At 40.8% G+C, this 22,180-nt stretch overlaps 1 protein-coding gene and 1 pseudogene across 1 annotated transcript; both read left to right on the top strand.

The window, feature by feature from the left end:
- Positions 1-5,177: 5,177 nt before the first annotated feature.
- LOC121804748 lies at positions 5,178-8,515 on the top strand (annotated as a pseudogene).
- A 752-nt stretch (positions 8,516-9,267) lies between these two features.
- LOC121804747 (mitochondrial-processing peptidase subunit alpha-like) lies at positions 9,268-14,921 on the top strand. The gene is made up of 13 exons (XM_042204391.1): positions 9,268-9,421; positions 10,342-10,578; positions 10,676-10,972; positions 11,065-11,232; positions 11,365-11,532; positions 11,636-11,716; positions 11,939-12,005; positions 12,254-12,351; positions 13,679-13,751; positions 13,921-13,991; positions 14,070-14,119; positions 14,293-14,405; positions 14,577-14,921. The coding sequence occupies exons 1-13, from the start codon at positions 9,383-9,385 to the stop codon at positions 14,621-14,623; spliced, it is 1,509 nt and encodes a 502-aa protein (XP_042060325.1). The 5' UTR covers positions 9,268-9,382; the 3' UTR covers positions 14,624-14,921.
- Positions 14,922-22,180: the final 7,259 nt, after the last annotated feature.

The following is a 22,180-nucleotide window of genomic DNA, read 5'->3' as shown; positions in this document are numbered from 1 at the left end:
CCTTGATTGCTGCTTCTATTTCCTCATCAGTTAACCATTGGCTACTGATCAGATCGCACCATGCAGCAGCTTCGATGTCAGCCTGCTCATAAACATCTAACGCTTGGAGTTTCTCCTGCAATAGTTCGGTCTCAAGAAAATCTTGGACAAGGGGGTCAATCACATCAACATAACACAAATTTTCAGAATCAATCGGTTTCTTCATGGCTTCATTGATATCAAAAGTGAATTTCTCTCCATGAAAATCAATGCAAATTGTCCCCTCGGCCATGTCCACTATTGTCTTAGCCGTTCTCAAAAATGGCCTTCCTAACAACACTCCACTAGATTCCCTAGCTTCATGCTCACTCATTTTGATCACATAAAAATCTGTAGGATAGGTAAAATCATGCACTCTTACTAACACGTTTTCTAAAACTCCTTCAGGACTTATGCACGACCTATCAGCAAGTTGGATCAACACCCTAGTATTTGACAATCTAACTCCCTTCAATCGGTTATAGATAGACAATGGCATGACATTTATGGATGCCCCCAAATCACACATTGCATGTCTGACCTTCACATCTCCTATAGCTATAGGCAGAGTGAACATACCTGGATCGGCTCTCTTGGGTGGCAACTTCTCTTGCACTATTGCTGACGCTATCCCTTCCACCATAATCTTGCCATCCTTCTGGGCTCTCCCGGCTATGAAGTCCTTTATGAATTTCCCAAGAGGGGGTAGCTTCACGGCTTGGAGGAATGGTATGGTGACATCCAACTTCCCAAAAATCGACAAGTAGTCAACCGGGTTCTCTTTCTTCCTCTTTGTAACAAATCGGAATGGGAATGGTTTCTCCCCTTTTTTCTCCTCTACTGGTTCCTCAGCAACCTTCTTGGAGTTTTTCTTGGGTAGTTCCCGGGTCTGAGCCTCCATTCTGGGCTCTACCTCTTGAGGAGGTTCCTTCCTGGTCAGTAGGGTGTCGGGTTCACCTCGTACACTTGGTGTATCATCCAAGAAGAATGGATCTTTCATCCGAGGCATAGTTCTTCCTAATTCTTCCGCTGAAATGGTATCACCTCCTATCTTCGTTCCATTGGATCCTCCACCAGGTTGTTTCGGTTGAGGCGCGTCATAAGTGGTTCCTGACCTCAACGTAACCTTACTCACATTTGCCTTTTCGGGCATTTGGACTGTAGATGGGAGTTTCCCTGCATTTCCCTTCAAATCACCCACCGAACTGGCCAGTTGAGCTAACTGCCTATTAATCATATCCATGTTCGCCTTATGTTCCTTCTGGGCGTTTTGCATCCCCTGCACGACCTCATTATGGGATTGCAATTCTCCTTTGATGCTCTGTTGTGACGCTAGCATTTCACCCATCATGTCCTCAACGGATCTCCTTGACCTGTTCGAGTTTTGGAAATGACTTGGCCCTTGGTGTTGATAGTTCTGTGAGTTTTGCTGGCCAAGATTAGGCGGATATTGGTTATACTGGGCAGGAGGGGTGTACTGATCTTGAGGATATTGATTCTGGTGCTGGCCTTGGAATTGATTTTGGTTCTGATGGTTTTGGGGTCCTGGGTTTGGCTGATTTTGGAAGTTTTGGAAGTTTCTCTGGTGGGGTGGCACATAGACAGGGTTCGGGTTCTGGTTTTGTGGGATTTGGTTTTGGGAATGTTGGTTTCTTCCTGACCAGTTGGGCTGGTAGTCTGGGTTTGCTGGTCCACGGTTAGGGTTTTGGTTCGGATGAGGGTTATACTGGTTCTGACCTTGGTTCGGATTTTGGCTCCCGTCACCCCATCGGAAGTTTGGATGATCCCTCCATGGTGCATCCCGTTGCCTACCTTGAATCCAATGCCCACTAGAATTGAAGTACCCCGCAGAATTAACTTGCTCTATATTCCCGAAATCATTAGGCTGATCATAGTTCGGTCCTTGATTTCCCTGCTCTGCACCCTTGTAATTCCCAGTTGGGGGTGGTGGTGGAGTGCTCTTCTCGATCGCCCTCAGAAGTGACTTCTTCAGCTCATCCATTTTCAAATCCATTTTCTGCTCCAGTGTATTTTCCTGATCAGTAACCGAGGCAACGGCAGCCCGCTCTCGGTTGTATCCTTCCCTTGAATGGTCATACTCTTTCTTTGCATTCAATAGCTTCCTTAGGACTCTCTTTGCTTCGCTAACCCGTAATTGCGTGAAGCTTTCTCCTGACGATGAATTTGCCAGGTCCTTGGTTACCGCGTTCATGCCTTCGTAGAAAGTGTGATGTACTTCAATGTCCGCCATGCGATGGTTGGGACATGATTCCAAAAGACCCATGTATCTTGCCCAATAATCACTCAAGGGCTCATCATAATCTTGCTTCACATTAGTTATTTCCCTCTTCAGCGCGCTTGTCTTGGATGACGGAAAAAACTCACCCAGAAATGCTGACTAGAAATCGGCCCAAGTCTCAATAGAGTTGGGGGGCAGGCGCATGAACCAGGTGTTAGCTTCCCCCTTGAGCACAAATGGCAACGCCTTCAGCCTATAATCATCCTCAGTTGCTCCTGCTGGTCTCCTCTGCGCCCTACAAATTTTGCAAAACTCATGAAGAAACTCATACAGCCCTTCGTAGCTCTTCCCGCAGTACGTAGGCAGGATCGCGATCACATGAGGCTTCACATCGCAGGCGGTTTGCCCTTGAGTAACGACTATGGCTTGCGGGGGTTCTCCTTCAGTATGCGCGTTCAGCGTCCCGATCTCCGGGTCCTCATCTCCCTGGTTGGCCATTTCCCTTGGGTTGCCTTCCAACCGTGGTATCTCTTCTGGTATCGGTCCCTCTATGGTGCCCTTCTCTTCGTCACTACTCGTGCCTAGGTCAGACAAGGTGGTCGACAGGCCAAAACGAGTGGTTACGAGTATAGATCCTCGCTGAAGTATCTTCGGTCTCCCCTGGTCAGGAGCCGAGCTGCTTCTCATAAACTGAAATGAAAAGAAAAGAAAAAGAAGATTATGCACAATATATACGCCAAAGTATCACACACAAAAGTAACTAGTAACGCCATCCATCCCCGGCAACGGCGCCATTTGAAACGGTTGGTGTTCAGGGCGCTTAGGTGTCGTTCAAGTAAGGATACATCCTACTGGTCAGGATAGAGATCCTAATTAAACCTAGGCCCTGGTTTCAAAAATTCCTCAACCCACTCCTACTGATCAGTATAGTGGTGGTAAGGGTCGAATCCCACAGAGATGGTGCGTTAAAACTATTGTGGTGATATTCTGGATGGTTTGGTTAGCTACCACGCTCGGGTTGAGTCTCTACCTAGGCAAGAACTTAAAGGTAATTTCCTACTGACTAGAATGGGGAAAGTAGTGTAGAGGTGCAGCTGTGTACGTGGAAATGGGGAGACATTTTTGTAACAGAAAATATTTGGAAGGTACGGGATTCTATTTTGGGCTAGACAGAATATTCAGAGGGTAGTGGTAGTCGTGGTGACTAGGCTGACAGATCTGCAGGTTATAACTAAAAAGTAAAGGACAAAAAGCAAAAAGCATCTAAAAAGCAAAGTGGTCCCCAACATTAGACTAGGACATCATCTTCTTCAACAACACAAACTAAAATCAGAAAATAATTCCAGATTCCACACAGAAACACAGTTTATCAATTCGCGATCCACAAATAAGAACACCAAATCTGAATTCAAAACACAGAAACTGCAACTCCGCGTACTGGTCAACAGGAAACGAAACGCACTCAAACTAAACTTCACATGCAGCGATTCACTCACGATCGAACAGTTCCACGTTTAACTAAAGAAATTGCTAAGGAAACAAGGAAAGAAAAGATTCAGCACTTAAAACACCAAGGAACCTTAGATCTAAGCTAACTAGGCGGAATAGGAAGGAAAAGGAATCAACACCATAACTGAACGGAAATCAACTTCTTAGCATTAACACGTTCGGATCTTCAACAAGTACTTCAAAAGCAGAAAATATCCAAAAGCAAGCAAAGATCCAACGTAAGGAAAGCAAGTAAATTAAACTACGAAAGCGAATAAAAGTGTTTTGCCACTCCGGGTGATGAAATCTCTAAGCTACGGTCTTGCTGGCTGGAACGGACGATGTGGAACTCGGGGATCATCTAGATCTTCAAGTGACCATGGCAGTGGCGAGGAACGAGATTCTGGACTGGGCTGAAAGACTAAACTCCGAGAGAACTCTCCTAAAAGTGATGATGATGAACGATCCCCTCTTTCTCTCCAAGTGGCTTCCTTTTATAGGGAGGCTTACCCTTGATTTTTAAGGTAAGACCTTGCGGTGAAATGACTTCTTTGCCCTTAATTGTGATTGAGCAGTCCCAGCTATCCTCCTTCTCCATCTCGAGCCATTTTTGCATGTATACTGGTCAGTACGTAATCGTCCTGACGCCCTTTTCACTTGAAGTGTCTGAAACTCTGCCTACTGGCTAGAACGCTTACCCTGCACGCTTAAGCAACTAGTTTTGCAGATATAATTCAATTATGCACATCATACTGACCCGTAACCTAGGCCTAGAATACGACTTATCAATGATCCACAGAAAATTGATATTTTCTAAATGAAATACATTAAATTAAAGTGAAGCAACAATGAATATACAAATTTTTATTAATATTTTTTATGACTGATCATAAATAATACGATCATTTAACGCTACCCTTTGAATAATATATAAATAATTAACTGAAATTATCATACATGCAATTAATAGTAATAATAATTTAAATTAAATTCCCATATATAATATTAATAATAAATGCAATTAATAGTAATAACAATTGAAATTAAAAACATATATAAATGCACAAATTAAGAAAGAGGCGTCTTCTTTGCCTCCCCACTTTTCTTTCTCTTCCTCTTTCTTTATCCATGTCACCCCACCGAAAACCACCCCCATCCCCCTTCCCGTCGTCACCGTCACTGGCCCCGTCCCCTGTCCGTCTCCGAGCATCCACAACGAAGAAAGACGCCCTCCGTTCCCGCTAAGGCCTCTTCCTTCCACATCCGGTTGTGGATGTTCTCATATAATTAAACAAATATTACTCCTAATAAACTCAAACTAGGAAATACGGCCTTAAAATAAGTATAAAACAATTAGTGGAATTCTGTATATAGCCACTTTTCCAAAGTGGCCTTATATTGATTTAATAGCTCTATATAGTACAAATAAATTATCGCCTCCACCAACAAACTCGTTGTGTCAGACACGATCTCCCTCTCTCTCTATATATTCTCAGCTGAGATAAAGAAGAGTCAGAGTCAGAGTCAGAGTCAGAGTCAGAGTCAGACTGCGAAAAACTGAAGTAGATTAATGGCAGAAGGCTTACAAGATTCACTGATCAGCACTGATGGAATCAGCAGAAGTGGGAAGCGGTGCTCCAAAGCTCTGTTGCTCATCATCTCTCTATCCACAGCCATAGCATGTCAGCCTTTCCTCTTTTTTTTCAATTCTCTCTTTATTAGATCCTCAATTTATCTTTCGTCATTTCAGTTTTCAAAATTTGTTCTGAATTCAAATATAGTTGTGGTCCTCTACTTAAGACAAACATTTCACAGATTATAACCAAGTCCGATGATCTCTCAAAGATAAATTATTTTAATTTAGAGGGATGGTTATAACTAGGTTTTAAGAATGACATAATCTGATTATGCATTTGTTAGAAAATATACTCAAATCACAAAGAGAGATGAATAGAATTATTCACCTTATGATATATCCATAGATATTCTAATAGGATTAGAATTAGAATTAGAATTAGAATTAGATTAGGTTTTAGAATTATATTTTGCCTATATAAAGAACCCATGATACATTTTGTAGGAAAGAGAACCAAGCATATTACAATGTAGTCTTTAAAGTTCTAATGTCTTTTATATTCCGTATTAGTCTTTTATTTACGCATTATACAACATTTAATTTAATAAAGATAGTTCCAATTGATTTTTCAGGCCTTGTTCTCACAGAAAACTTTGTATGGGAGGATAAACATGATCATTCCTATTTAAATGGAAATTTACAAACTACAAATAGCTACATTGTTGAGTCTCAGCAAGTAGTGGTTGCTGCTGACGACGGTCGATACTCTGAAATTGGTGTGATGATGCTTGAGAAAGGTGGCCATGCTGTTGATGCTGCTGTTGCAACTGCACTCTGCCTTGGCGTAGTTAGCCCAATGTCTAGTGGTATAGGAGGTGGAGCTTTCATGGTTGTTAAGTCTTCGTCTTTGCCCGTTGCCCTGGCAATCGACATGAGGGAAACTGCACCAGCAGCTGCTTCACAGGTCTCTACACTTTCCTATAAGTCAAACTTCTTCTCTATTATGAATTTATCGGGATTGGAGATTAGACTACTTGTTTAGTTTGCACATCTCTATGTGTTTTTTTGTGCAGAACATGTATGATGAAAATGCAGGAGCCAAATCTGAGGGGGCGTTGTCTATTGGTGTTCCTGGTGAAATAGCTGGCCTTCATGCCAGGGGCGTAGCCACATCGGCCTTTGGTGGGGCATTTGCCCCTCCTCAAAAATTTGTATATATACTAATATTTCTTTAAATTTGAATATTTGTTTGAATTCCTTCTTAAATGCCCCTGCTCAATTATTTAATTATTTGCTTATACATAATTTTGCACCTCTTGATTTTAATTCTTGCCTTCGCCCCTGCTTCATGCTGCTTGGTTGAGATTTGGTAAGTTGCCTTGGAGGACTTTGTTTGAGCCTGCCATTAGGCTTGCCAAAGATGGCTTTATAGTCGGTCCATATGTCGGAGTGTGTATTGCCACACAAGCAGAGAAGATCATGAATGACCCTGGCTTGCGAAAGGTCTACGCACCAAATGGCATGCTGCTAAAATCTGGTGATACTTGCTACAATGAGGAGCTCGGGAACAGCTTACATGCAGTGGTGGAGCAAGGAGCCGAAGCCTTTTACAATGGGACAGTTGGTGAGCGACTAATTAGGGATGTGAGAGAAGCAGGTGGAATTTTAACAATGGATGATCTGAGAAACTACAAAGTGAGGGTCACGAATGGTTTTTCTATAAACATTATGGGGTATGACATACTAGGGATGCCTCCTCCATCAAGTGGAACAGTCGGAATTTCTTTGGTGGGTGGTAATAGATAAAAAAAAATCGCTCGTGTTGCACATCATTTCCCATTTTGGTTGTCTGATAGAATAGGGGTTCATCTCATCATACGTTGATTGGCATTTTGCTGATTTATGATTCACAGGTTCTAAATATTTTAGCTAGTTACGGAGGTTTAGATGCTGTAAAAGGTCCTTTAGGCTTGCATCGTCTAGTTGAAGCGCTGAAGCACATGTTGGCCATCAGAATGGACCTTGGGGATCCCAATTTTGAAAATATTAGTAAAACGGTATCTGACATGCTTTCCCGTTCTTTCGCAAAGAGTGTCAAAGAGAGGATATTCGACAACACCACATTCCCTCCTGAGTATTACATGCACTGGTCTAATTTTTGCAGTGTTCCTACAAAATTTGATCATCTCCTTTTACAAATTAAACTGATTCTAAATGTATACTCCGTGGCAGGTGGAGCCAACTTATGGACCATGGAACAAGTCATTTTTGTACTGTAGATTCAGCTCGAAATGCTGTATCAATGACAAGCACAGTGAATTCACAGTTTGGAAGCGACGTGCTCTCCACGTCTACTGGTATTGTCCTTAACAACGAAATGGATGATTTCTCAGTTCCAACTGACCTGTCACATGATAAGCTCCCTCCTTCTCCGATTAACTTTATCAAACCGAACAAAAGGCCCTTATCTTCTATGAGCCCTATCATAGTCCTCAAGGTATGGCTGCTTCCCTAACTTTTGATATCATAACTTTGACTAAACTCATCAGAAAAAAGTATACAACTACGGAGTCGAAAGAACTTTTTGTATCGTGTATAGGACAAACAGCTAGCTGGGGTCATTGGTGGCAGTGGCGGTCTAGACATTATTCCTGCAGTGATCCAGGTGTTCATCAACCATTTTCTCCTCGGTATAGATCCGCTAGCAGCGGTTGAGAATGCAAGAGTATATCACAGGGTATTCTGAATTTGCCAAAGCATAACTTCATACACACAATTTGTCAGCAACAAGAAAATGATTTGATCTGTTTCCAATTCGTGTAGCTGATTCCAAATGTTGTCTTGTACGAGAACTGGACAGTCGTAGACAGAGAGCACATTGAACTTTCTGAAAAGCTCAAGGATTTCTTGAGGGAAAGGGGCCACCAAGTGCAGGCTAAAGCAGGGGGAGCAATTTGCCAGCTTGTGGTTCAGAATCTGACCGCCGCAGCGGGTTTGGGGCGAAAAGGGAGAGGCGACGACGTGCTCCGTGGTGTGCTGACGGCCATCAGCGATCCCTCGGAAAGGCGGGCAGCCTGCAGCAATGTGATTGTGTTTCTTGAAAAAATGATAGAATGTCGTGTTGCTGCGTTTCTTGTGAATAATTTCATGGCCTCATGCGTAAAGCATGTAATCAAATTAGCTGACTTTTATAAGTCCAGAAGCAAGTATGTGCGAATGCACTTAACTTAACAACAACAAATTTAATACATAACGTTTTATACGTGCATAATACTATAAAAAAAGTTGATGGTAAAGAAAGAATAGTTCATGTAAACATAAAATATATTTTTATGTATGTTAAAATCTGATCGCTAAAGCTGTATTTTAATTGATCACCTGTATTTTATGATAATTGAACTTTAACTAATTCACTTCTATTTGTACTACTAGAATAAATATATTTTATGAGAGTTGAACTTTTACTAAATCACTTCTGAATGCCTTTTGTTTTTCACGGATCTAAAATATAATCGTATCAAACTTTCGCATAATTTGCTATTTTTAATTTTTTTTTTCTTCCAATGATGATTGATTTTCCCAATTCTTTACGTGACTTTTTTATTTTGAAAAAATATGATTTATACTAAATCTCTATAGACTAATTGTGTCATTTTTCTTTATTTTATTCTATTTTAATTCATAATACTACATCTTATATAGTATGCACTATGCACTAAATTAAATTCTTATAATTATGAGAATTGAACTTACTATATTACTCTATCTATTCTTTAACTTTAAGCATTTCATATATATTAGCTAAATAAAATCTTATAGAACTTATTGAATTTCTTACCTTCAGTATAATTCATGAACATGCAAACGTCTTGAGCCCAATTGCCCGTGCCTGCCAAATGTTCAACCCAATACGGCCCGGCCCGGTACCGTAAACTAACCATCGTTTGTGGTTGGGCCGCCGTCGTCTTTCACTCTCTCTACTTGCATCTCTCTCTGGCATTCTCCTCTTGCAATCGCAAACCCTTCCTCACAGACCAAAGCTTCCATCGCCAAATCTCGCTATGTACAGAACAGCCGCCTCAAGAGCTAGGTCTCTCAAGGTCAGCCTTAATGCCCAGCCTATTTCTTCACTATCTATTTCTGTTTTCTCGCTGGCTCCATTGCTTGTTCCTATTTTTAGATCTAATGATTCCTCACACACTGAGATTGATGATGTTTGTGGTGGATTTGTTCTGACTTTTTTTCGTCTTTGGCTTCATTTTCTACTCATGTAACGGCTGGTTATGAGCATCTTTATTTTCATAAGACTTGATTCTGAGCATTCGCTAGCTGGTGCCTATTGATATACCGTATATGCACAATCAAATGTATGTCACTGTTGGTGAAAAATGCTTCGTAGGATAGATCATCATTTAATTGTCGAATAAAAAATCAAATCTCTAGTTGCCAATGGTTAGTCTAAGCTTCTTCGTGCTAATGGAAGTTGGGGAACTTCGTGAAGGAAAATTGTTTTCAATGAACCTAGCTTTGCACCATGATTTCAGTGTGCAGCATTGACGTTGTTTTCCAATATGGCTGCCGCTGTTCCTCTGTTATTAGGTGCTTAAGATGAGTTTATGATGGTCAGATAGCTCTGCACCATTTTTTCAGCTTAGTGCATTGATATCGCTTTTGAGAATGTTAATCTTTGTTACTTTACTATCTTGTACTCCCTCCGGCCCAAGCTACTCGAGACATTTTTTTGGGCACGAGATTTAAGAAATTGAAGATTAAATGTAGAGAGAATAAAGTAGGAAATAGAATAGAGTAAGAGAGAGAAAGAAAAAATAAAGGAAGAGAGAGGATATAGTTTTTGCCAAAAAAGGAAGTGTAGCAAGTAGCTTGGGACAACCAAAATGGAATATGTTGCAAGTAGATTGGGATGGAGGGAGTACTTTGAGTTCTATGTCACAACAACAAGAGGGCGGGGATGAAAGATGTTTTCAATACAACTCAGTACAAACATTTTTTGCCCTTGCAGCATCTGACAGGTTCTAGAGGATGGGTTAGATATGCAACTACTGCTGCTGCAACCCAGTCATCATCTGCAGGTCTCTTCAGTTGGTTGACGGGGGAGAAGTCATCCTCACTTTCATCACTGGACTTCCCCCTTAAGAATGTTACTCTTCCTTCTCCACTACCTGACTACGTTGAGCCTGGAAAAACTAGGATTACCACTCTTCCAAATGGTTTCAGAATTGCCTCCGAAACTTCTGCGGTATGAACTGATTTATGTATTTCACTTTTAATCCAGAAGCAAGTATTATTTTGTGATATATCTGATGTCTGTGTTACTGACTGAGTTTATTGACCAGACTCCTGTTGCTTCAATCGGCTTACATGTTGATTGTGGCTCAATCTATGAATCTCCAGATTCATTTGGTGCAACACATCTGTTGGAGCGAATGGCCTTCAAAAGTACCCTGAATAGGAGCCACTTGCGCATTGTACGAGAAGTGGAGGCACTTGGTGGTAACGTAACTGCATCAGGATTACGGGAACATATCAGTTATACATATGACGCACTAAAGACTTATGTTCCTCAAATGGTAGAGCTCCTTATCGATTGTGTAAGGAACCCTGCATTTTTGGATTGGGAAGTTAGCGAACAGGTAAGCTGTCTCTTTTGCATCTTGGTATTTGATACACCATATTTGTTTGCTTATCTTTTTTCTTTATTAAGATATTATGATACCCTGGACAGCTTCGCAAGGTCTCTGATGATATTAGTGAAAGCTCCAAAGATCCTCACCACTTGCTGATGGAGGCCATTCATTCAACTGGCTATTCCGGTCCTTATGCAAATGCTCTCTTGGCTTCTGAATCTGGAGTTCACCATTTGAACAGCACTGTGCTAGAGAAGTTTGTTAGTGTAAGTCTGAAAAAATTTATATATTTTGCTTTATGCATTTGATTTCTTATCACATTAGTTGTCTTTGAAAAAAGGGAACTCTAGTCTTCATATAGATTCTTATTTGTTTTATTTATTGATGACGTCGTTCAGAATAACTACACAGCTTCTAGAATGGTCCTTGCTGCATCAGGTGTTGACCATGATAAGTTGGTGGAATATGCAGAGCCACTTGTTTCTGATCTACCTAATGTTCCTCATCCTTCTGCTCCAAAGCCAATTTATACAGGAGGCGATTTCCGCCTTAGTGGTCCTTCAGGGGTCTGTATCCCGAAAGCCCAAATTAGATGTATATGTTGTGCTAGTTCTTAGCTTGTTGGCTTGGAAGCATTAACAACACTGTTTTTTTTTTGTTTTGTACTAGGTTACCCACTTTGCTATTGCCTTTGAACTTCCTGGTGGATGGATCAAAGAAAAGGATGCTATAACATTAACTGTTCTTCAGGTTTAATCAGTTACCTATTCATTTTCAGAATATTTTGTTTCTTGATTGGGTTTAATGTTAGTTCGAGTAATGTGAACGTGATTTATGGGTATACTGGAAAATGTTAATCGACTAAAAAGGTTGTTTCCATCATGTGGAGTGGTTCTTGAATGTTTATTTGGTTGTATTTTTCTTAATCTCATATTTTATATGCATGTCAATATACTCCAATCAATCTTGTAGATGCTGATGGGTGGAGGTGGATCTTTCTCAGCTGGTGGTCCTGGGAAAGGGATGTACTCAAGATTATGTAAGTAAAAGTGACTTCGTTCCGTTGTGTTAAACTTCACATATTAATTGTAAAGCAACCCATTATGACCTAATTTCAAATCTGTCAGCATATCCTTTGCAATTAAAGGACTAAATTCTTGCTCCATATCAATTAGTTTATGCTTTTATGTTACAATCATTTGTCAGTTTCAAACTTTATCCTAGATTTCCTAGGTTTAATGAATGCAAGTAGTTTTATAATGGGTTTTTTTGGTAACTCATATGCAGATCTCCGTGTACTGAATGAGCAACCTGCGATTCAGTCCTTTACGGCATTCAACAGCATTTGCAATCATAGTGCATTATTTGGAATTCAAGCATCCGCAGTAAGCTTTTTCTGCTTGGCATATGATTCAGCATTGATGAGTTCCTATATAAGGAAAAGTTGTGTTTAGTGCTGCATAGCTGTTTGGCTTGCTATTGATAATTTTTTCCCTTTATTCTATTTAAGCTTTGGATGGATTGACATCTCTGTATTTCAGCTTGATGCAGTACATTTGTCTTGGATTTTATATGCATAATTTTTCCTCTAGTGTTTTGCACTTTTACTACGTCTGCTAATGCTTGTGAACATTTAATTTGGTATATATGCTTCTGCGGACTGGTAATTCATTCACATAGCTGCAATTTTTCCTATAAAAAGTGTTCTAGAGTGATGCCAGATTGTATTGCAACATGATTTCTAGCTTACAGCTCAGAACCCACTTGTTATGATCAACCAAGCATGGACTATTTATGGAGGTCGTGATTTTTTCATCTCCTAGAAACAGTAACAAAGAAAAATTTCTTCCTGAAGAACAGAAAAGTTAGAATAAGAAGGAAGAATAATGGTCATCCATGACTTCTGGATGCTAAGCCCACATGTGTAAGCTTAGGTTTGATACATATATCTATCTTAACGCTGAAAGGATAAATGTTGGACCATGAGTTTGTTGAGGAGACTGGGGCTAGATGTATTGCAGGCCTGGCCATATGTTAGATAAAGCCTTTGATCTTTGTTTAGTACTGTGATATGTAATCCACTGGGGCTAGATGTATTGCACCACTCTTGAAAATCTGGTGATGCTTGTATTTTCTTCATAAGGTTTATCAGGATGATTTTTTATGTTTGTACATGGTACAGTTCTCTCCATAATATTGTTAAACCCTTGACATGATGTGAATGGAAGAGTTGGAGTTAATGCACTACATGGTAGATGGATCTGGAATGAAAGATGTATTTTAACTTGGAGAGGCCAACAGACATTGATATAATGATTGTATCATAATTTTGAACAAACTAGGAACTCAGCTACTGTTAGTGGTCTGTTTTTAAGCTATTCAGGGTATTGCCATACTGATGTGCAGTTTTGGTTTGAAGTTGCTTCTTGACAGTGATTCTGTAAACCTCTATCTCTGACAATTCTCCAATTTTCCTTCTTGGTTCAGATGCATGTCTTATTTAAATTGACACCATAATCATGATGGATATTATGCACAACATTAAGCTTCTCACTTTAGTATCCCAGTTTGATTGCAACCATTTGAGAATGAACATTAAAATATATCTGAATTTTGGGAAAAATTTTAGGAATATCAGTTTCACTCCCCACTTTATTTGTTTCTTTCTTTGTCAACTATGATCTGAAATGGATTCCACCTCTTGGAATTTAGGAATCTGATTTTGCAGCTCATGCCGTTGAGATAGCTGCTTCAGAGCTCATTACTGTTGCAACTCCTGGACAAGGTTAATTCAAGTCACCCATAACTCTGTTTCTTGTCATCTTGATAATATCTGTGCTTTTCAAGCTTATGGAATATCAATTCTACTTGTTAAAAGACCAATTAAATTTATAAAATATCATTCCACTTTCTGCTGAACTTGCACCTCCTTTTCTGCCCTCTTTGTTTTGCAGTTGATGCCGTGCAATTAAATCGTGCTAAACAGGCTACAAAAGCTGCCATTTTAATGAACCTAGAATCCAGAGTATGATATATGGACTGAAATTAACATATTTCATTTCTTTATTCCTTTGTGCTTGAATGTTCTGTTCACTTTCTGCAGATGGTTGCTTCAGAAGACATAGGCAAACAAATTTTAACATATGGAGAGAGGTCAGTCTACTTATAGTTTTATGCTAAGAATATTTTGTTACTAGGAATGGGGATTGAACTAAGTCCTTCTGCGTAGTTATGTTTTGTGACTTTTATCTCTAGGGCTATCTGTGAAGCCTGTGATTTTGCATAACCTAAACGCCAAATGTCTCACCTTGATTTTGGATCTCTAGGAAACCTATTGGTCATTTTCTGAAGGCAGTTGATGAAGTTACCATTGAAGATGTTACTAAAACTACCGAAAAGCTTTGGTCATCTCCCCTCACCATGGCATCTTATGGCGACGGTTAGTATTGATTTTCCTCGAAGAGTTATTTACTCTAATGATATTTTTAAGTCCCATGTGATTGTTATGGGGATCACAACATAAGCTAGCATGCCCTGTGTGACTTCAAGAAACTATCCCCAACCCCTGGATTGATATATTTATTTTTCATTTTCTGTTTTAATCTACCAGTGCATCTTCTGCCAACCTACGAAGCAGTTAGCAGGGTTTTCCAATAAAAACCCAAGTTGTCCGTGTGTGGCTCTGATGGGACTGTTGATGATGGCCGTATTATCTCTGAAGGCGACTTGAATCTCGGCTGCCTTTGGATGGATATTCAATGGAGATGGGGACGATGGACCCTTCTCTTTGGACAATAAATTATGAGCTACTACTAGGCAGGAAAGCCATTTTCACACACAAATATGTTACTTTGCGAATTAGCATGCTAATTTTTATTATGATTGAGGTTCTTGTTGACAGTGGAGTATCATAACTCAAATGTTGATTTTTTGAGAGCTGTGATTCTTTGATGAATGGTAGCTCTGTCATCAAATATGATGCTTAAAATAAATATTTCACTTGAGAACCCTCAAAGAATACACATGGTTGAATGGATAATTTGATATGGTGGTTTTCAAACATTTATTTTTCGGAAATGTGATAAGAAAAATATTATGTACATAATGCTCGTCAAAAACAGGGTTCTGAGTTTAGTTTTTTTATAAAAAAGAGAAAAAAAAGAGATTGTGATAAAGAGGGAGGCAGATTGTCAAACCTAAAAATATGTTAGATGATGCTTGATTGAGCAAAAGTAACAAGCAAAGGTTTGTATTAGATGAACCTAACTATAGCTTGGGCCTTAAAGTCACCCCAAACCCACCAAAGTCATGCACATTTGGACAAAGTAGAGAGAGAGAGTCCCTTAACTAACCAACGAAATCCGCAGCAGCACACAGTATTTGCACCTTCTGCTGTTTCTAATATTCTAAAGTCATTTTCTTACAATGTAAATAAAAAAATTGTCTTGTCTGATTTGGCATGTAGTACTTATATGAGTAGCACAGAATTTACGCCAAATAGAATTCGAATTTTCTATTCTTTATTTCTTAGAGCATCCCCTCAGTGCGGACCCACTTTTATTACTTTTTTACTCAATACTCTTAGGCAATAGCACACCACACCCATGCTCTTCCGCAAAGACATGCTCAATGGTCCCACCATTTTATTATTCAATTTAAATAAAAACATTTTCATAATATTAAAATGCATTAAAAATATGGAATACTATTACAAATTACAAAAAAATTAAAAATTACATACTTAAAATACTAAAAATTTAAAATTACATAATTAAAATCCTAAAAATAAAAAATACAAAATTAATGGCTAAAAAATACCCTCGTGGAAGACTATTCCTTTGGCCATATCCTCAATGTTCTTCGGAGACCCTGTATCATTGCCAAATGTGAATCAAGTTGTTCGGGGGTCATATTTGACCTATCGGCCAAATTGAGTTGAGCCAAAAGGGTCCACAACGAGTTGGTGGGGGGTTGAGGTGGCACAAGGGGGGGGGGGGGAGCGGGGGCGGGGGCAGATGGAGTCGCGGTGCGACGGCGGTTGGTCGTCGCCTTCTTCCTTCATTGCGGCGGGCGTTGGGAACTGTTCGGACCGGCGTCGGGGCTACCCAAATTAGCTCCGGCGAGCTGGCTAGCCACCTCATCCTCGCCGGCGTCGAATAGGGATACCGACCTCGACCGTTTGCTAGAGGAGCTGAAGGAGGATGATACGCCTCCCCTATACTTCGGATGCACACGCACCTCCTGCCAAGCGCTGAGGTACTTGAACGGTTTGTAATTTATGGATTGGTAGGTCGCCAAGGCGGCACTGATGATGTCGAACTCGCTCCTACCGCTCCCCGCTGACCGCTCTTCCTGGAGGTAATACCCCTGTAACTTTTAGATTTATTCGTTGGCTATGAATATGGCATTGCGCACCATACTCTCATTGCGCTCGATGGTTCCAGCCGGGCGGTTTTCATTGTACCGGCGAGAGACGCGCCACCAAAACCTTTCCCCGCTTTGGTTCGTGCCTATCTTCAGATCTTCGGAGATAATCAAATAGGCTTTGAATAATTGATCCATCTCCGCCGGAGTGTATGTGGTGCGGACACCACGAGGAGTAGGAGTAGGAGTAGGAAGATGAGGAGTTTGAGAGCCGCCGCCGCCGCCGCTCCCTCCCAATCTGGGTTCGGGTGCCCACCCGTATCGCCCATCGAGGGTATCTTGGTCGTCCACCGGGAGGCCGGTAGCTACCCGGAACTTGAGAACCTTGGGTTTGAGGAGGGGCCGAAAATTGCGTTTCCGGACTAGGAAATGGTTGTGAGCCGAACCATTCGTGGTTCCAACCGCGGGAGTCAGAGGGGTGATCGCCGGAGCCGGACATTTTTTTGTAAGTAAGAGTGAAAGATTGAGAATTGATAAGAGAAGATGAGAGAATTTAGATGAGAATTGTGTAGTGTGGTGTGAAATTTTTGATGTGGAAGTGAGAGTATTTATAGATGAAAATGTGAATTTTGGTAAAAAAGATTGAAAAATAAATTAAAAGTGGGGAGAAAACGGATATAATTTATTGGGAAGTGGGAAAATATATTTTTTATTTAATTCAGATTTTTTAAATTAAATCCGATTTTTTTAAAAAAAGAAAAAATGAAATTGCCAACGACATTGCCGTTGGCCAATCACGCGCCGCCACGTCAGCTGCTCAGCGACACGGACGTGCTCGATGCATCGAGCAGCGACATGCCAGCGGCGAGCAGGGGTCAACCGGGCCAGTGGCACGGACGTCGTCCTTGCCAGCTAGCACCGCTGCAGATGCTCTTATTTTCATTGATTATAGCAGGGGAGATGCAGATATAGTTCCCTCATAAAAGTAGTACCACCTTTCCACCAAAAATATGGAACACAATCAACACATATATAGATTACAGTAGATTCTTTCTTCTACGAATTAGGACTCAGTGATTTTAGTTTAGTCAATACAAATTAATTAATGTCACCTCTTTCAACAAACAGGACAAATTGCTGATCAATGAGAGTTACAATCACCGGCTAGTTCTACACTACACATGATGTGAAGATTTTGATCGCGAAGTTGTCAGGATCGATTGATCGATTGAACGAACCGCAACGAGAAAAGGAAACACAGCGATTACGTGGTTTGGCTCTAGGCCTACATCCACGGGCAGAAAACTAGTGTATGTGTTTATTGATCACTGAAAGAAAGGTTTTACAAGAACACTCAATTATCTCGGAGAATTACAAGTAAAGAACGCTCTCAACTCGCTCAAAGTCGACTTGCTTCGAGAGCACAGTTGAAAACTCTCTTCTTTTCTTTGACCTCTCTTGAATTCTGTTGTTGTGGAATGCGAGGAAGCATCGTCGCTACTTAAAGGAAGTTAAACTCAATCAATTCAGCTCAACCGCTAGCTTTTTCGCAAATTCTATTATAACCGCCAATACAACGGTCATCTTCCTTTCTCCTTGATCAAGTTGTTTTCCCTCTTTTTCTCCTTGATCAAGCTGTCTTCCTTTTGTTCCTTGATCAAGCTGCAGCCCCACCGTAGTCTGCAGCTTTACCGTGCGCATAAGCCTTGATCTTGATCAGTTCAATACACTAACAAATCCTCCACCTTGAGCGATCCAAGAATCCAATACATCTAGCTCTACCTTTCTCCTTTTACTTCCAAATTTTGAACCACCCCAACCAAATCTAAGCAATGTCGAAACTTAGACTTTGGCAAGGCCTTTGTAAGAACATCAGCTGCATTGTGTTCGGTGCTTACTTTCTCAATTCTGACCGAACCTTTCTCAACCTCATCTCGAATGAAATGTAACCTCACGTCGATATGTTTGCTCCGCTCATTAAAAGTCTGATGCTTTGCGAGGCAAATTGCGCTATTACTGTCGCATTTGATAGCAACACTTTCTTCCTTCACTCCAAAATCAGCAGCCATTCCTTTGAGCCTGGAACTCTCCTTCACGGCCTCAGTCAATGCTATATACTCGGCCTCCGTTGTTGATAAAGCCACTACAGACTGAAGATTGGATTTCCAGCTTACTGCAGAGCCAAATAAGGTGAATATATACCCGGATTGTGAGCGCCTATTGTCGAGATTAGCTGCGTAGTCTGAGTCGCAAAAACCAGTAAGAGCATCTCCATTATCTTCACTTTCTACTTTGAACATAATTCCTAGATCAGAGTTTCCCTTGAAATATTTGACCCTTCAAGGCTAACCAACGCTCTTTCCCTGGACAGGACATGTATCTACTGACTACACTCACTGCATGAGAAATGTCAGGCCTCGTGCATATCATCATGTACATTACACTGCCCACTATGTTGGAGTAAGGTATTCAGCTCATCTCTTTTTCTTCTTGTTGGTTTCTAGGGCACTGCTCCTTAGACAGTTTTGTTTGCTGGGATATTGGAACTGTTGTTGTCTTGCTCCTTTCAATCTGATACTTTTGTATGACTTTCTTGACATAATCTTCCTGAGACAACCACAAAACTCCCTTGTCTCTTCCTCGCACTTCCCAGATCCTTGATCTCAAAGCCTTCTTTCAACAGACGTTTTACTCTATCCAACTCTTGCCTATCTGGCTCAGCAAGTAATACGTCATCTACATACAACAGTAGATACACTGCTGGCCCCTCGGAATCAGATTTAAAGTAAACACAGCTATCATATTTGGAATTTACAAATCCCATTTTCTGCATATGCTCATCAAATTTGATATGTCATTGCCTGCTTGCTTGTTTTAAACCCTAAAGGCTCTTTTTTAACAGACACACCTTATCCTCACTGCCATGTATCACAAAACCCTCTGGCTGATCCATATATATAGTCTCTTCAATATCTCAATGAACAAAAACTGTCTTCACATCAAGCTGATCCAAATGCCAATTTCTTTGTGTAACTATGGCCAGCAAAACTCTGATTGAGGCATGCTTCACCAGTGGAGAAAACACCTCATTATAGTCTATTCCCCCCTCTTGTGTGAAGCCTCTAGCTACAAGTCTTGCCTTAAATCTGATCTCGTTCCATGCCTCCACCTTTTTCTTTAATATCCATTTACACCTTACTGGCCTTTGTGTGGATGATCTATTCACAAGTATCCAAGTCTTATTATTGAGCAAAGACTGCATTTCCTTTATCATAGCTTCCATCCACTGCTTGCTCTCCTTTGATCTCATAGTCTCCTTGAAGTTTGCAGGCTCTGCATACTCAATATTCTCTGCAATGCAAAGTGCATAGAGCAAGTATTCTGCCTCACTGTATCTGGTTCATGGTTTAGGGACTCTTCTGATCCTGTCTCTAGCTAAGATATAGTCACTTAGATCTTGCTGAGACTCCTCAAGGTCCAGAGTATCAGTGTCTGGCTCTTCTTGTCCATGATGAGCCTCTGATTGCTGCTCAGCCTCAGCATCTCTGTCAGATCCATAAGCCTCCACCTGAGCTGATTCCTCAGGCTCTAAAATCTCCATCTCCATTAGTTTTTCATGCTCTGGTTCCTTCCTTAGATGAGATGGCATTTCACTGTCTTGAGCTTTCTTTAGAAATGACATTCTATTCTCTTCAAATTGCACATCTCTAGATATAATGATCTTCTAATTTCCTGGTTCTATGTACCACAACCTGTAGCCCTTTACTCCCTTCTGGTATCCAATCATCACATATTTCAAAACTCTTGGCTCCAGCTTGCTTTGCCTGATGTGAGCATAAGCCATGCAACCAAAAACTCTCACATTTGAGTAGTCCACAGCCCTTCCATACCACTTTTGATCTGGAGCAAATGCTATTGTTGAAGATGGACTTCTATTAATAAGCACTGCAGCTATACTTACAGCCTCACCCCAGAACCTTTTAGTCATTCCAGAGCCAAACAACATGCACCTAACCCGCTCTAAAATGGTTCTGTTCATGCGCTCAGCAACCCCATTTTGCTGGGGATTGCATGGAGCTGTCCTGTGCCTTCTCATTCCTTTCTCCTTGCGGAAAGAGTCAAACTCATTGCTAAGGAATTCTAATCCATTGTCAGTTCTCAAGCACTTTAGTGAACAGCCCTTCTCAACTTCAACTTATCTACACCATTCTTTAAACCTCAGAAAAGTTTCTGACTTTTGTTTCAAGATAAACACCCACAACTTCCTTAAAAAATCATCAATGATGGATAGGAAATATTTACCTCCACCCAATGTGATTGGTGTAGCTGACCCCCACAAATCACTGTGGGCATAGTCCAGTGGAGCTGCTGAAATGGGATGCCCCTTGCAAAAGGAAATTTCTTGCTTTTCCCAAGCACACATTGCTTACATAACCACAACTTTTCACTGGGATTTTCCAGCTTGATCAGGCCCCTTTTTTGCCAACTCTTTGATTACTGCCTACCCTAGATGTCCAAGTCTCAGATTCATTGTCTGCTCTAGATTCACTGATCCAGAAATCACACTAGCCTTTAGATAGTACAAGCTCCTTCTTCTTTTAGCCATCATGACAACCTTCCCATTTTTTACAATACTCATGACTCCATCAGATAAAATGCAAGAGTAACCTGCAGCATCTAGAACTCCAATGGAGATCAAGTTTCTTTTAATCTCTGGGATGAATCTCACACCAGTGAGTAACCTTACAAATCCATCATGAAGTCTGAGCCTTATACCCTCTATTCCTCTGATTCTGCATATCTGATCATTTCCTAACAAGACTGATCCAGTTGCATCTTTGATTTTATCAAAACAGTCTCTGTTTGGACACATGTGAAAACTGCATTCGGAGTCCATGATCCAAGGAAGATCTTCCACATCTTCAGATACACACAGAGCCTTTGGGACTTCCAACTCTTCTGCAAGATCAGCAGTGTTCTTCCCACCTTCTTCCTCGGCCTGCTTCTTCTTCCTAGACCAGCAATTATTCTTTAAGTGGCCAGGTTTCTTGCAGTAGTGGCATGATCTAGTCTCCTTCCCATCGGCTCCTTTATTCTTCCAAGGCTTCTTTTGTGATTTCTTTCCATTCTTCTTGTAATCAGCAATGTTCAGGCTCTCAAACACTACATCAACATGTTTGGAATTGTATTTTTGGACCTCCTTAAGTTTCAAGGCGGAATAGACTTCCTCATAACTGATCTTGGACCCTCTTCCCAGAAGCATAGCATCCTTAAAGTGTTCATAGCTTGGTGGCAGAGAGTTTAACAGCATCAGAGTCTTATCCTCATCCTTGATCTCTTCATCAATATTCTCAAGATCATCAACACATTTTCCAAACTCTTCAAGCTGCTCCAACACACCTTTCCAATCAGCAATCTTGAATGTCAGCAGTTTCTGCTTCAAATGTAGCCGGTTGACCAATGACTTAGCTATGTACAATGACTCCAATTTGGACCAAACTCCAACCGCTGTGTCTTCCTTTGAAACTTCTCTCAGAACTCTATCAGTGAGGTTAAGGATCAAGGTGCTATATGCCTTGTATTCCATATCTTGAGCCTTTACCTTTTCCTTCTCATCTAGCTCAGGCTTCTTCTCCTCACTGCTGCCTCCACCATTCAAGATTTCCCATAAGCCCTGCTGCATTAGGATTGCCTTCATTTTGAGTCTCCACAAGCCGAAATCATTTCGACCAGTGAACTTCTCTACATCAAATCTTGTTGTAGACATTTCCCCAAACAGGTGATGCCCTCCTTGAAGAACAGATAACCAAGACCAAGAAAGAACTCCTGGGAAAAAAAAACATTTATGCC

Source organism: Salvia splendens, chromosome 5, assembly GCF_004379255.2.
Source record: "Salvia splendens isolate huo1 chromosome 5, SspV2, whole genome shotgun sequence".
Taxonomy (NCBI): Eukaryota; Viridiplantae; Streptophyta; class Magnoliopsida; order Lamiales; family Lamiaceae; genus Salvia; species Salvia splendens.
Note: the sequence above shows the minus strand (reverse complement) of the source record. Positions and strands in the feature narration are given on the sequence as shown.